General features: G+C 34.1%; 1 protein-coding gene across 2 annotated transcripts in view; it reads right to left on the minus strand.

Moving 5' to 3' along the window:
* Positions 1–8,242: 8,242 nt before the first annotated feature.
* The window catches only part of LOC115219233 (protocadherin alpha-3), a 78,239-nt gene continuing 72,911 nt past the window's right edge, over positions 8,243–13,570 (minus strand). The window contains exons 2-3 of one of the 2 annotated variants that reach the window (XM_029789374.2): positions 11,414–11,558; positions 8,243–8,341 (exon numbers count right to left, since the gene is read on the minus strand). In XM_029789374.2, coding sequence (XP_029645234.1) covers positions 8,325–8,341; positions 11,414–11,558 — 162 coding nt within the window. In that variant the 3' untranslated portion in view covers positions 8,243–8,324. Of the gene's footprint in view, positions 8,342–11,413; positions 11,565–13,570 lie in introns of both variants that reach the window. The other variant, XM_036508626.1, reaches the window with a different exon arrangement.

A 13,570-nucleotide genomic window follows, 5' to 3' on the forward strand; every position in this document is an offset into this window, starting at 1 on the left:
TTTGCTAAAGTATACTAGTCTTGACATTGCTCTAAAATCAATAAGTAATGATAAATAATAAAAAATAATAAAATATCATTAAAGTACAAAATTTATTCCATGCTAAAAGCCATAAACAACAATATACTGACCTGACTATTAATATTCCGATCGAGTAAAAGCCATAACATAGCGGAAATATAAAGTAAAAAAAAAAAAAATAATAAAATAATAAAAAAAAAATGAAATAATAAAAAAGACAGCAAAAGCAATATTTTTTCAATTATTGATGGAAATAATAAAATACAAGCAAAAACGAAATATCGGACATCATCAACAACTATAATGATTTTAAACACATTTAATAGAAAAAAAATATATATATAAATAAAACAAATGACCAAATGACAATAACAAAAATACAACAATAACAGAAATGAAAACATTCAACAATGCTACAAACATTGCAACAGGTGCTAAAATTAATTTAATCAAAATAAATGCAGACCAGTGTTTTTGATTATAGAAAATTAAAATAAAATTCTTTGTCAGTCAGCCTTCCTTTATCAATAATAGTTTCCATGGGATTATTAAAAAAACATTTTCAATATAGAATAACTTTTGCTAATGAATTCTTAGAATATTTTGCATAGCTTATTTCTTCAGGAATCATTGTCGTATGCCACTTAGAATTACTAAAGTGTTTGATTTACATATCCGTATTGACTTTAAGAATATATGTAAATAGCTGGTGTTAAAATCAAATATATTTAGCAAGAAAAATGCTATGCTATGTCTACAAACTATTAACAGCATATCAAGCATAAATGTAGCTGTAGTATTTGTGTTGCTGTTGAAGTTTATATATGATAAAACATTTCTAAAGCTATCCTACAACTTCCTACTTGAGGTTATTATATACATTAATTCATATTGAATAAATTATCTTGCATTACTTTATGTCTATCAGGATTCAACATCTAAGTTCTTTTGAAGCTAAAAGGCACTGAGTAACTGAACAAATATAATTCCACCCTATGTAGCAATCTTAAAAGTTGTTAAATTAGCATTAACATATTTAAAGTAATGAGCATCAAAAAACCTAATTTAAAATAGTTTCATGGTGAAGAAACGACAATATTAGCTCAATGACGCATATTATATAAATGCTGTGGAGTACCATTGAATAAATCTATAGATTTTGGTCGAGACTGTGAGTAAGAAACAGATGTAACTCTGCATAACTTCTCTTTTCATAGACTGAAAAATAAGAAATAGCTGGTCTAGTTTTATTCCTGTATTGGGATTTCACTAAAAACTGAGTACCATCTTTAACTGTACATGGAATCACTATTATAAATTCACTATTTGAAAGTAAATCAATTTGCATATGTAATGTTATTTCACCAAATTCTGTTGAGAAGATACTAAGAATACAGTAGAAAACATTTGCTCAAAGTGTCATACAGTGCAATTTAATGTGATTGCAATATGAACATCCAAACCATTTAGCCATGTCCACACTGATAGTGGGTCCACAATTCACTATGGTGGGTCAAAAAAAAATCAACAAAAACTGGAATTTACAAGGGAATTTCTTTGTAAATATTTCACATGTTCAATATAGCATTCAAATGTCTTGCAACATTTTTTTTTTGCAACCTTAAACCTGGGATTGCCTCAGTTTTATAATACACTAGCAGTATCGCCCAGCGTTGCTCGGGTTTGTAAGGGAAATAACTATATAAGCATTTTTAGGGAGTTACTTCCCTTATATAATAGCCAAAAAATGCATTAAAAATGGAAAAATATGATGGTAAATTTTTTTTTAAATCGTAGACTCATCGTAGACGCACGCTAATACCCAGAAGGGTTCGATATGAATCACAACTATAAGATACCCACTTTTGGTTAAACTGCACCGCAAAATGTGGGAGTAGTTAGGAATCTAAATCATAGGAGACAGACACCACACAACTTCACTTTTATATATATAAATATTTTGTTAAGTTTTGTACAAAGCAATGGTTTAATAGTGAAAAATGTCAATTATTTTACTAAATCCCTTCTAAAATTTTGATATTTTTGAAAATCATGCTGAAACACATGGCCAATGTATTTCATAAAGACATATGGCCATGGAAAGGTCACAATATAGAACATGAGTCTGTTCTAAGTATTAAGACAAAATGCCCCTAATAAAGATATTGTTTTCAGATGATCTTTGTGGAGCTAATGGCTTTTTAAGCAATGGGTTTTTGATTAATGAGACACACAGAAGTGGGAAGATACAAGAATGTATATTGATCACTACAATTGTTTCAACCGATCTAGCATTGATTGCTTGTGGGTGAGAAACTGAACAACTGGCTTAGGAGTATAAATCGATGCAGATGTGTCTTTTCAGGTGATTACAAGATGTATCTCATTAAAATAACGTCTGTTCCACAAGATTTCTTCTCAGTATGTATATATAAATTTATACTGTAAAGTTTACAATGGCATGCACTCAAAGATTTTGCTGGCACTGCAATTGTAAATTCAGTACATTTAATAGAGACATAAGATAGTCATAAACATCTGTCCTGTATATATATTCTTACGAAGAAGAGTAAACAAGAGACTGGAAGGATGACATTGTTTCAACTATTTTTATGCTTACATTAGATCTCCTACATTTGATGGTCACCACAAACTATATCTGCAGTTACTACTTTTATACTCATCCCTAACTTAGGTGAACTGAATTCAACAATGATTTAAATCTTTGGATAGGAGCCCAAGGACTCAAAAGGCCAGAGGTTAACTGAGTTTCTATGGCATATAAGTGATTGAAATTACAACAGCTGCTACTGTATGGGATGTCACTCTAACATAGGCTTAACTTCCCAGCAATAGCTGGAAAGCATTTACGGATGTATGACCCAGAGCAATATGATACAAAGGGTTTTGATAAAGGGCATAATGCACCACCCTCCATAAATTGAAACCACAACACTCTAATCACTTAGGTGTGTGTCTTCGCAATAAAAACAAATTCCTTTGTGTATACTCCATAGTATTTTACAGTTTATCATAAGAGTGCATGCATGTATGTATTGTATGTATGTATGTATCTATGTATGTATGTACGTATATATGTATGTACGTATGTATGCATGTATGCATGTATGTATTGTATGTATTGTATGTATGTAATGTATGTATTGTATGTATGTATGTATGTATGTATGTATGTATGTATGTATGTATGTATGTATGTATGTATGTATATATGTATGTATGTATGTATGCAAACAGACATTTATGCATACTTTCACACATAATATATATATATATATATATATATATATATATATATTGATATATATATATACATACATATATATATATATATATATATATACATACATATATATATATATACATACACACACACACACACACACATATATATATATATATATATGACTCTTGCATATTTGAAAGTTTTGCAACTCAACTAGGAGTTAAAAACCTTAAAAAACCAACCAGATCAATAGTATTGTTCTTGTATATTAATAGAACATCTATCTTTACAATCACCCTCTTGACATACATTCCATCTTCATAGGAATTAAACGAAAATCTCCTTTACCATTTCTGAATAACCTCCTCTATTGCACCTCCGCCTGCAATCCAACTCAGCCACCCCCGACCCACCCAGCTTATTATTATTATTATTATTGGAAGTCGAATGCCTTCATTTTGAAAACTACGCAGGCGGATTAAGCAGCAGATTAATCCAAAATTCTCCACAGTCATATCAAGAAGTAAAATCTAATTTGTATCAAAAAATTAATTCACACTTCATTCAACCACAATGATAAGTATATTAGATATGAGGTTGGGAAATATACTGACAGATATAGGTTATTGGCACTGCTTAGTCATCCCGAACAGTTGTGTATTGTTCATCATTTTTATTGTACTTATATACACAGGGTGAGCTAAAATTCACACACCAAAACATCTGATTTTTTTTTTGATTGTATTACATTATTATTATTATTATTGTTTTTTTCCCCTTCTTTCTTCAAATTTTCTTCCATTTCTCACCGAGTGCTTTCTGTACACCTAGGGCAGAGAAGCTCATTGTATGCATTCCCAGATTACACACTCAAATTCACAGGTAAAATATTTATTTAAAAAAATTAATAAATAAATAAATTCATGAATGGATGTTATTTTTCACAGCGATAATGCTCTTCTCAGTACATGAGTGGTTCCAGTTAACATGATTTTTTGCACTTCCTATATATATATGCAAGAAGGCTTCTTTCAGTTTCCATCTATCAAATCTACTGACAAGGTATTGGTCGACCCAATAGTAAAAAAAAACTTGCCCAGAGTGCTACAGAGTGCTTACGTCTGAGAAGCAAAGATCTTTACCACACAACCACAACTGATATACATATATGTACACTTTACTCTTTTACTCTTTTACTTGTTTCAGTCATTTGACTGTAGCCATGCTGGAGCACCGCCTTTGGTCGAGCAACTCGACCCCAGGACTTATTCTTTTTGTAAGCCAAGTACTTATTCTATCAGTCTCTTTTTGCCGAACCACTAAGTGATGGGGACTTAAACACACCAGCATCGGTTGTCAAGCAATGCTAGGGGGACAAACACAGACACACAAACACACAAACACACACACATACATATATATACATATATACAACAGGCTTCTTTCAGTTTCCGTCTACCAAATCCACTCACAAGGCATTGGTCGACCGGGGCTATAGCAGAAGACACTTGCCCAAGATGCCACGCAGTGGGATTGAACCCGGAACCATGTGGTTGGTTAGCAAGCTACTTACCACACAGCCACTCCTGCGCCTAATGTATATAAAAACAAAATATCAAGGATAGTCATAGCTGGTATAGTGTTGAGCATGGATTTACTTAGTCAAGGCTAACCCATGGTTAAATAGAAACAACAAATAATATACCCTACTAAAATAATGCGACAGGGGTATGCTATGTAACATGGCTGTATATCATAACAAGTATGTGTAACACATATGTAGAAATAAGTGATAGATGGATGCAACAGATGTTTAAGAAAGGATACAGTTGGCTGTGTGGTAAGTAGCTTGCTTACCCACCACATGGTTCCGGGTTCAGTCCCACTGCGTGGCACCTTGGGCAAGTGTCTTCTACTATAGCCTTGGGCCGACCAGAGCCTTGTGAGTGGATTTGGTAGATGGAAACTGAAAGAAGCCCGTCGTATATATGTATGTATATATGTGTATGTATATGTGAGTGTATGTTTGTGTGTCTGTGTTTGTCCGACCAACATCGCTTAACAACCGATGCTGGTGTGTTTACGACCCAGTAACTTAGCGGTTCGGTAAAAGTGACCGATAGAATAAGTACTGGGCTTACAAAGAATAAGTGTTGGGGTCGATTTGATCGACTAAAGGTGGTGCTCCAGCATGGCCACAGTCAAATGACTGAAACAAGTAAACGAGTAAACGAGTAAACGAGATATGATGTGATACACAAAATTGGTTGAACAAAAATTAAGATTTTACTGAATTGATTCTTATTCATATATTTTAAAACTCAAACGGTGGGCATTAATATTGTATGATACACATTTCCAATAGCTACTCACTGGTTTAATTGCATTTATGACAACAAAAGAAACAACAGAGTCTGTTAACTATAGTAACTTCATTTAAAGAGCATTGGATTTTTACTAATATGATTTTTACTTCTTAGACGCAAGCACTCTGTAGCACTCTGGGCAAGTTTTCTTTTACTATAGCCTTGGGTCAACCAATACCTTGTCAGTGGATTTGGTAGATGGAAACTGAAAGAAGCCTTCTTGTATATATATATATATATATATATATTCTGGAGTTCATGGAAAGAGCCATGGAAAGGTCAATGCTTGGTATCTCGTACATAGTTTACTGATAAACATAGGCAAATTATATGCATACATATATCCACACATGAATATATTATACACATACATATGCACATGTATGAATATTTATATTTATATATGTGTGTATATATATATGTATATATATATATATATATATATATGTATATATATATATTATATATATATATATATGTCTGTATGTATTGGGATGCATATACATATACATACACACACACACACACACACACACATACATATGCATATCTCTCTCCTGATATTTATACTGTGACCAAGGCAGCAAGCTAGCAAAATCATTAGCATACCAGGTAAAATGCTTAGTAGCATTTCATCTGCCTTTACCTTCTGAGTTCAAATTCTGTCAAAGTCGACTCAGCCCTTAATCCTTTCTGGGTCAATAAAATAAATACTGGCTGAGCACTGAAGTCGATGAAATTGATTTACCCACTTACCCCAAAATTGCTGGCTTTGTGCCAATGTTTGAAACCAATATTTGTACCGTGGCTGTATAAATACCAGGAGCGAGATTTTTTCTTCATGTCTACATGTTATAAAATATATCTTAGCAGAAACAATGATTAAACCACTGGACACATCATAAAACATACTAATGCTGCTTTAGGTCATTTTTTATATTCATACGACACTGGTTATATTAACTATGAAGTTCATTACTTCACCTTGGTCTCTCTCTCTCTCTCTCTCTCTCTCTCTTTCTTTCTAAATGCATGTGTTCATTCAAACATTCACAGTTACATATATCTTATTTGGAACTGGTTTTCAAAACACATAACAGCATGTAACTATTGGATTTGAAAAACCTTTAGGATAGAAAAAGTTAAGACTGCCCATGGGATGAGAACCCACATCTCCTGTACACAAAGAGTTTTACTACATAATATTTAGATGCTATCATTTATAGCATTTATCTATTTTGAGAATCAGTTCCAAAAAAGAAATATTTCACATTTTCTCCAAAGTTTATAAATTCTTATGTCATCAATAACATATGTATGTATATATATAATGGACTCTCCCTTTGGCTTCGACATATGAGGATCTGACAACCTACTCTTTCTTTGTCAGTCATAATGCTCATGTTGAATGTGACATATAAGTCCCTCTAACGATTTACAAAAAAAGCCCACAGATCTTACAAGTATGAGGATTACAGGTCAGTGCTGGTGGTATATTTGCAGCGGCGAGCTGGCAGAAACGTTAGCACGCTGGGCGAAGTGCTTAGTGGTAATTCGTCTGTCTTTACGTTCTGAGTTCAAATTCTGCCAAGGTCAACTTCGCCTTTCATCCTTTCGGGGTCGATAAATTAAGTACCAGTTACGCACTGGGGTCGATGTAATCGACTTAATACCTATGTTTGTCCTCTCTATGTTTAGCCCCTTGTGAGTAATAAAGAAATAGGTATATTTGCAGCCACTTTTCTCCTTTGCCTTGCATACTGAAGCCTGTTAATGCTGATTGCAACAAAGTTTCTAATAATTTAGATAACAAAATATACAGTTGATATGAAAGTGCTATGTTACTGAATGTCTTTATTTTTTATCCTTTTGTCTTCAGCTTGTTTCAGTCATTAGACTGCAGCCATGCAGGGGGAGTTGGGGATACTACCTTGAAGGGTTTTAGTTTTTAAAAATTCAACCCCTGTACTTATTTTATATTTTGTTGAGCCTGGTATTTATTCTGTCAGCCTCTTTTGCTGAACTGCTAAGTTATAAGGGACATAACCAAACCAACACTAGTTGTCAAATGGTGGTGGTGACACACACACATACATACATTTATACATACATACATATATACATATACACACATACACTTACATACATAAATACATGTGTACATACATACATTCGTACATTTGTATCTACATACGTTCATACATATGTACATACATACATACATACACACATACCTACATACATAAATACATACATTCATACATACACGTATATGATGGGATTCTTTCAGTTTCCATCTTCCAAATCTGTTCACAAAGTTTTGATTAGTCTGGGGTCAAAGTAGAAAACATTTGCCCAAGCTGCCTTGCAGTGGGACTGAACCTAGAACCATATGGTCGAGAAGCAACTTTCTTACCACACATACATGTCTGCATCTATATAAATACATATATTTCTTGTAAAAGCAACAAGAATCAGCTAACTTTGTTGCCGTTAATACTATGATATTTATGATATAATTTGAAGTTAGACATAATGAGATGCGCTTAGCTAAGAAACATTCCTACAAAAATGGTAAAGAATTAATAATACAGAAAATGAAATACATACAGTGAGAAGACGAAGATGCAGATAGGCAGATGTTCTAAGGAGAAGCCTTTACAGTAGCTTAAAAAACTTCTCTCTGCATATTACATTCTTTTGAAGGCTGAAATTATGAAAGATTTTACTAGAAAAATTGGAAATGTAACAACTAAGTTACTAAGAGCATCTGACAAATAGATATAAGACTAATTTGAAGCTGGCTTGGGATTTATCACCCTACTATGTTGAGTATCCAAATATGAGGAGAAGGCAGCTTGTTCAGATTATTAACTCCAGTGTAATCTATGTAAAAGAGTTCACAATGGTCATTTCTATACTACCGCTTATCAAAAGTGTTATTGATAATATGTAAGGAAAAGTGCAAAAGTGCGATGCATTCACCGTGATTTTTTAAAACTTAGAAATGGATTTGGTTGCGTAAGACTTGTATTTAGTTTTAGTTGTAGCAGACCACTTGAAGACATTGTAGGAGATGAAAGGTAATGATTTCTTCAGCCGTCAAAAAGGATGTTGCAATAAAGGGTAAGAAAGCAACATATTTATACTGTGACTGTATAAATACCAGGAGCGAGATTTTTTCTTCATGTCTACATGTTATAAAATATATCCTAGCAGAAATATGATGTGAAAAGGATTTTTTTTTTCTGGGTGATGGTCATGAAGTTTACATGACGCTCTGTATTTATCCACACAAAGCAAGTGATTTAAGACCTTGGTCGTAATGGGAACTACATCAAGAAGTATGTTGCTTCGGTTTAATAACATTGGCCATTATGAAAGCTAGATCAAGAAGTGTGTTGTTCTATTTTAATAACTAAGTCCATGGATTTTGAAATGAATAGCTGAAGTAGAACAAAATGGTTTGTCAAGTGTGATTTATTCTACTGAGAGTGAAGTTTAGGACAAGACGGAGGGCTAATGTTGAGGCCTTGCAGTAGTTATGACAATAAGAATCATATTTTTTATTTATTTTAATTTTCATGGCTTAATCAGAGGAGAAATGGCATTGTTCTCAACCTTTTTGAGAACCTCCAAGACTATAAGAAGAAAAAATTAAGCTATCCTCAGACCAAAAGAAAAGATGATAGGTGAATGTTTGACAAATTGGTTTCAATTTTTGGCACAAGGCCAGCAATTTCAAGGGAAGAACTAAATTGATTACATCAACCCCAGTGCTCCACTCATACTTATTTTATCAACCTCAAAAGAATGAAAAGCAAAGTCGACCTTGGTGGAATTTGAACTCAGAACTGAAAGATGGACAAAATGCCATGAAGCATTTTGCCTGGTGTGCTAACAATTCTGCCAGCTCACCACCTTAAATGTTTGATAAATTATTAACAAGCAACGCAGAGCAGATGGTTACTTGCTATGCATAAGTGATTGGTGTAAATAATATGGCCTGACATAGTAACATAGCAGCACATTTTGGTCAGCCAATTTGATTCGTTGTGCTTAAGTTGGGGGGTCATGTATAATAGACATACTAAGAGGATTATAACAATTGTAATTTCGTCATTTCTATAAGCAGATTTGCTGTCAATGATAATCGTCAAGATAGACTGGATGAAGTATCCAACAATTGACAGATATTCTTATAACTAAAGACAGCTTTGTGGAGATGTATCTTCCAACATTTTGTTGTACTATTGTTGGAAGTGGTGACCTGAGTTGAGAAGAGGTCGAAACAGTGAAGTAGAGTTCAGAAAGAATAAGCTTGAGCTGGTTGGGATTATGAGAGAGAGAGAGAGAGAGAGAGAGAGAGAGAGAGAGAGAGGAGAGGGAGAGAGAGAGAGAGAGAGAGGGAGGGAGAGAGAAGGGGGTTAGCTTAGAGGAAGTCATGAAGTCCATTGCAAGAATTTATAGTTTTAACACTTTTGATACCAATTCATTTATGTCAGCCCCTAGTTCCATGATACTAACTTCCTGATTCATCATCATCATCATCATCATCGTTTAATGTCTGCTTTCCATGCTAACATGGGTTGGACGAATGACTGAGGGCTGGCGAACCAGATGGCTGCACCAGGATTCAATCTTGATCTGGCAGAGTTTCTACAGCTGGATGCTCTTCCTAACGCCAACCACTCCGAGAGTGTAGCGGGTGCTTTGACGTGGTAAAAATTCTAAATTAAAACCTTACATGGAATTTCATAGTAATTCATATTTCAAATAACTGATTGATAATTACAAAGTTGTCTCATTAAACTCTTCCTTATAGAAGCAAAGGTAATTGAAGCAAAAGCGATTTGTTTCAATAGAAAGAGATGACAAAAAGAAGCTAAGGTTATGTTTGAACTGATGTTAACTTAAAAATTGAGTTTAATGTTAAATTTAGTCTTAAAGTCACAATTAGTTTGTTTAGTCTTGTATAATGCAATTGTTGTATGGAGGGTTTTACTTCTCTGGTTTCCAGTATTTCACTTTATATTTAAAACTGTAGTTAATTGGAGGTTATCAGGCATAATAAAATGAACAAAAAATGTTTCAATCAGTTAAAATTGCACCTATATTAGAGAGAAACATCATCGACTATATTAATAATTCTTGTAAAGAAAAACAAGGGAGATGACTTTGAAATGGAAACTGACCAAAAGTTGAATGAGGACATGCAGTGATGAGGGTAGATGGGCTTGATTTTTAGCGAGTGCAGGGACAATTTCAGGCATGTTTCAATTTTATTACACCTTTTCAATGAAGTATAGACTTAATTGTGTTTATTTGATCTGAGAATGGCTATGGAAATATACAGATTTTAATGAGAAAAACTATAGAGATTTAAGGAATATATAGATTTTAGTGGCAGTAATGACATGAGAAAATTTCTCGGTGATCTTTGCAGGAAGAACGTATAATTTAGTGAGTAGGTGGGGGATGGAAGCTTACAATTAGAGTTAAATATTCCTTATGGACTCATATCACCCTTATTTTTATGCTATTTGTTTCTACTCTGTGTACTAACCTTGGCAATATCTAACTTCTCTTAGTGTTATTTCTAAATCTGGAGTTGTATGTATTGTCCTATGAAGTTAACATGCCTACATTTTCTACAATATATGTATAAGCATATTATTTACAATATCATTTATGAAATGTGGCCAAACACAGTATGGAATTCATAATGTATGTTTGACCACAGTTTCATATGTTTCAAGATAGCAACCAAAAGTCTTACCTGGAATTTCTTCATAGAGTCCATTTTCCCCTTTAATCCAACCATGTCGATTGTTTTTATAGGAAGTTTCTAATCCACTATTTTGGTCGAGTGTCATAAATGTACCTTCTTCCACTCCACCTTTCCCCGATGTAAGGTTGCAGGCCTCATACAACGAAAAACAGAAGATGCTATTTTATTTCAGTCGATTTGAAAATTATATGTTAAATAGGTAGTTGGGGTGGGGGAAGAAATTACTTGAAGAGAAATTCAAGGAAATTTATTGTAAAAATGAATTTCTTCTCAAAAAATATATATCATTAAACATACTATACACCAATAATCATATTTAAACAGTTTTTAATATTATTACTATTTATAAAGGTAGTGAGCTGGCAGAATCGTTAGCACACCGGACAAATTGCTTAACAGCATTTCATCCATCTTTATGTCCTGGATTCAAATCCGCCAATCATGAATTCGCCTTTCATCCTTTTGGGGTCAAGAAAATAAGTACCAGTTAAGCATTGGGGTTGGTGTAATTGACTAATCCCCTCACCCAAAATTGCTGGCCTTGTGCCAAACTTTGAAACAAATATTATCACTATTTATAAGGTAGCAAACTGGCAGAATTGGTACAACACTAGACAAAAGGCTTAGCGACATTTCTTCCTTCTGAGTTCAAATCCTGCCAGGATTGAATCCTTTTGGATTTGATAAAATAAGCACCAGTAGAGCACTGGGGTTGATATAATTGACTTAACCCCCCTGTGAAATTGCTGGTCCATATTCAACTGGGTCAGTTAGAATTCATTAATCTGAGGCAGATTTTCTATGTCCAGATGCCTTTCCTGTTACCAACTTTCATTTGTTTCTAAATAAGATATTTCCTTATAACCAGACATATTTTTATGGAAGATAGGAAGCAATGGACACTGTTTTCATAGTGTAACATGGGTCGCTTTGCTTTCCTAGAGGCCTTCTGATGAATTCCCACTTATTAGAAAGCAATACATGACACACGTTACTTGATGAAAACAGTGAATTTGGGGGTAAGAATCTGATGCTTTGGGGATACATAAAAAAGAATGGTTCAAGAAAGTTGGTTAAAATTGACAGTAACTTGAGTAGTGCCGAGTACATCCAGTTGCTAAAAGACAATTTGATACCAGATTGGATGAAGGTGAGAATTTTAAACATGACGGACCACCATGCCACAGATCATGAACAACACAACAGAGTCTGGCTGGTGAAGGTGTTGCTGTATTGAAAGATTGCCCATCTCAGAGCCCTGACTTAAATATTGCTAACCAACCACATGGTTCGGGTTCAGTCCCACTGCGTGGCATCTTGGGCATGTGTCTTCTGCTATACCTCAGGCCGACCAAAACCTTGTGAGTGGATTTGGTAGACGGAAACTGAAAGAAGCCTGTCGTATATATGTATATATATATATATATATATTATATATATATATATATATATATCCGTCCAACCCGTGCTAGCACGGAAAACGGACGTTAAACGATGATGATGATGATGATGATGATGATATATATATATATATATATATATATATGTATGTATGTATGTGTATATGTTTGTGTGTCTGTGTTTGTCCCCCTAGCATTGTTTGACAACCGATGCTGGTGTGTTTACGTCCCTGTCACTGAGCGGTTCGGCAAAAGACACAGATAGAATAAGTACTAGGCTTACAAAGAATATGTCCCGGGGTCGATGTGCTCGACTAAAGGCGGTGCTCCAGCATGGCTGCAGTCAAATGACTGAAACAAGTAAAAGAGTAAAAGATAATTATAGACAAGAATTCTTTAGAAGAATCCATGCAATCGTGAAGAGTGGTGGGAGCTCAGTCACAGAGAATGGCATCTCGTACCTGTGAAGATGGTGAAGGATTTGTATGCATCTGCTCCCAGATGACTTGAAGCAATTATTAAAGCTAAGGGAAACTATACACAATATCAACAATGTACAGTAACTTCTTGAAATGAACATTATGTAATAAATTTTTGTTATAGGCTTTTTTTCTGTTTTAAAATACATTTTGATTGGTTTATGTGAAGTGGCCGAAAACCTTTGCACAGCCATTTTTGGTGGTTGTCTCACATCTTCCCCCTCTCATTCAGGACCCCTATTACAAAATATAATTATTAGGTGTGG

This window comes from Octopus sinensis, linkage group LG14, assembly GCF_006345805.1.
Source record: "Octopus sinensis linkage group LG14, ASM634580v1, whole genome shotgun sequence".
Lineage (NCBI taxonomy): Eukaryota > Metazoa > Mollusca > Cephalopoda > Octopoda > Octopodidae > Octopus > Octopus sinensis.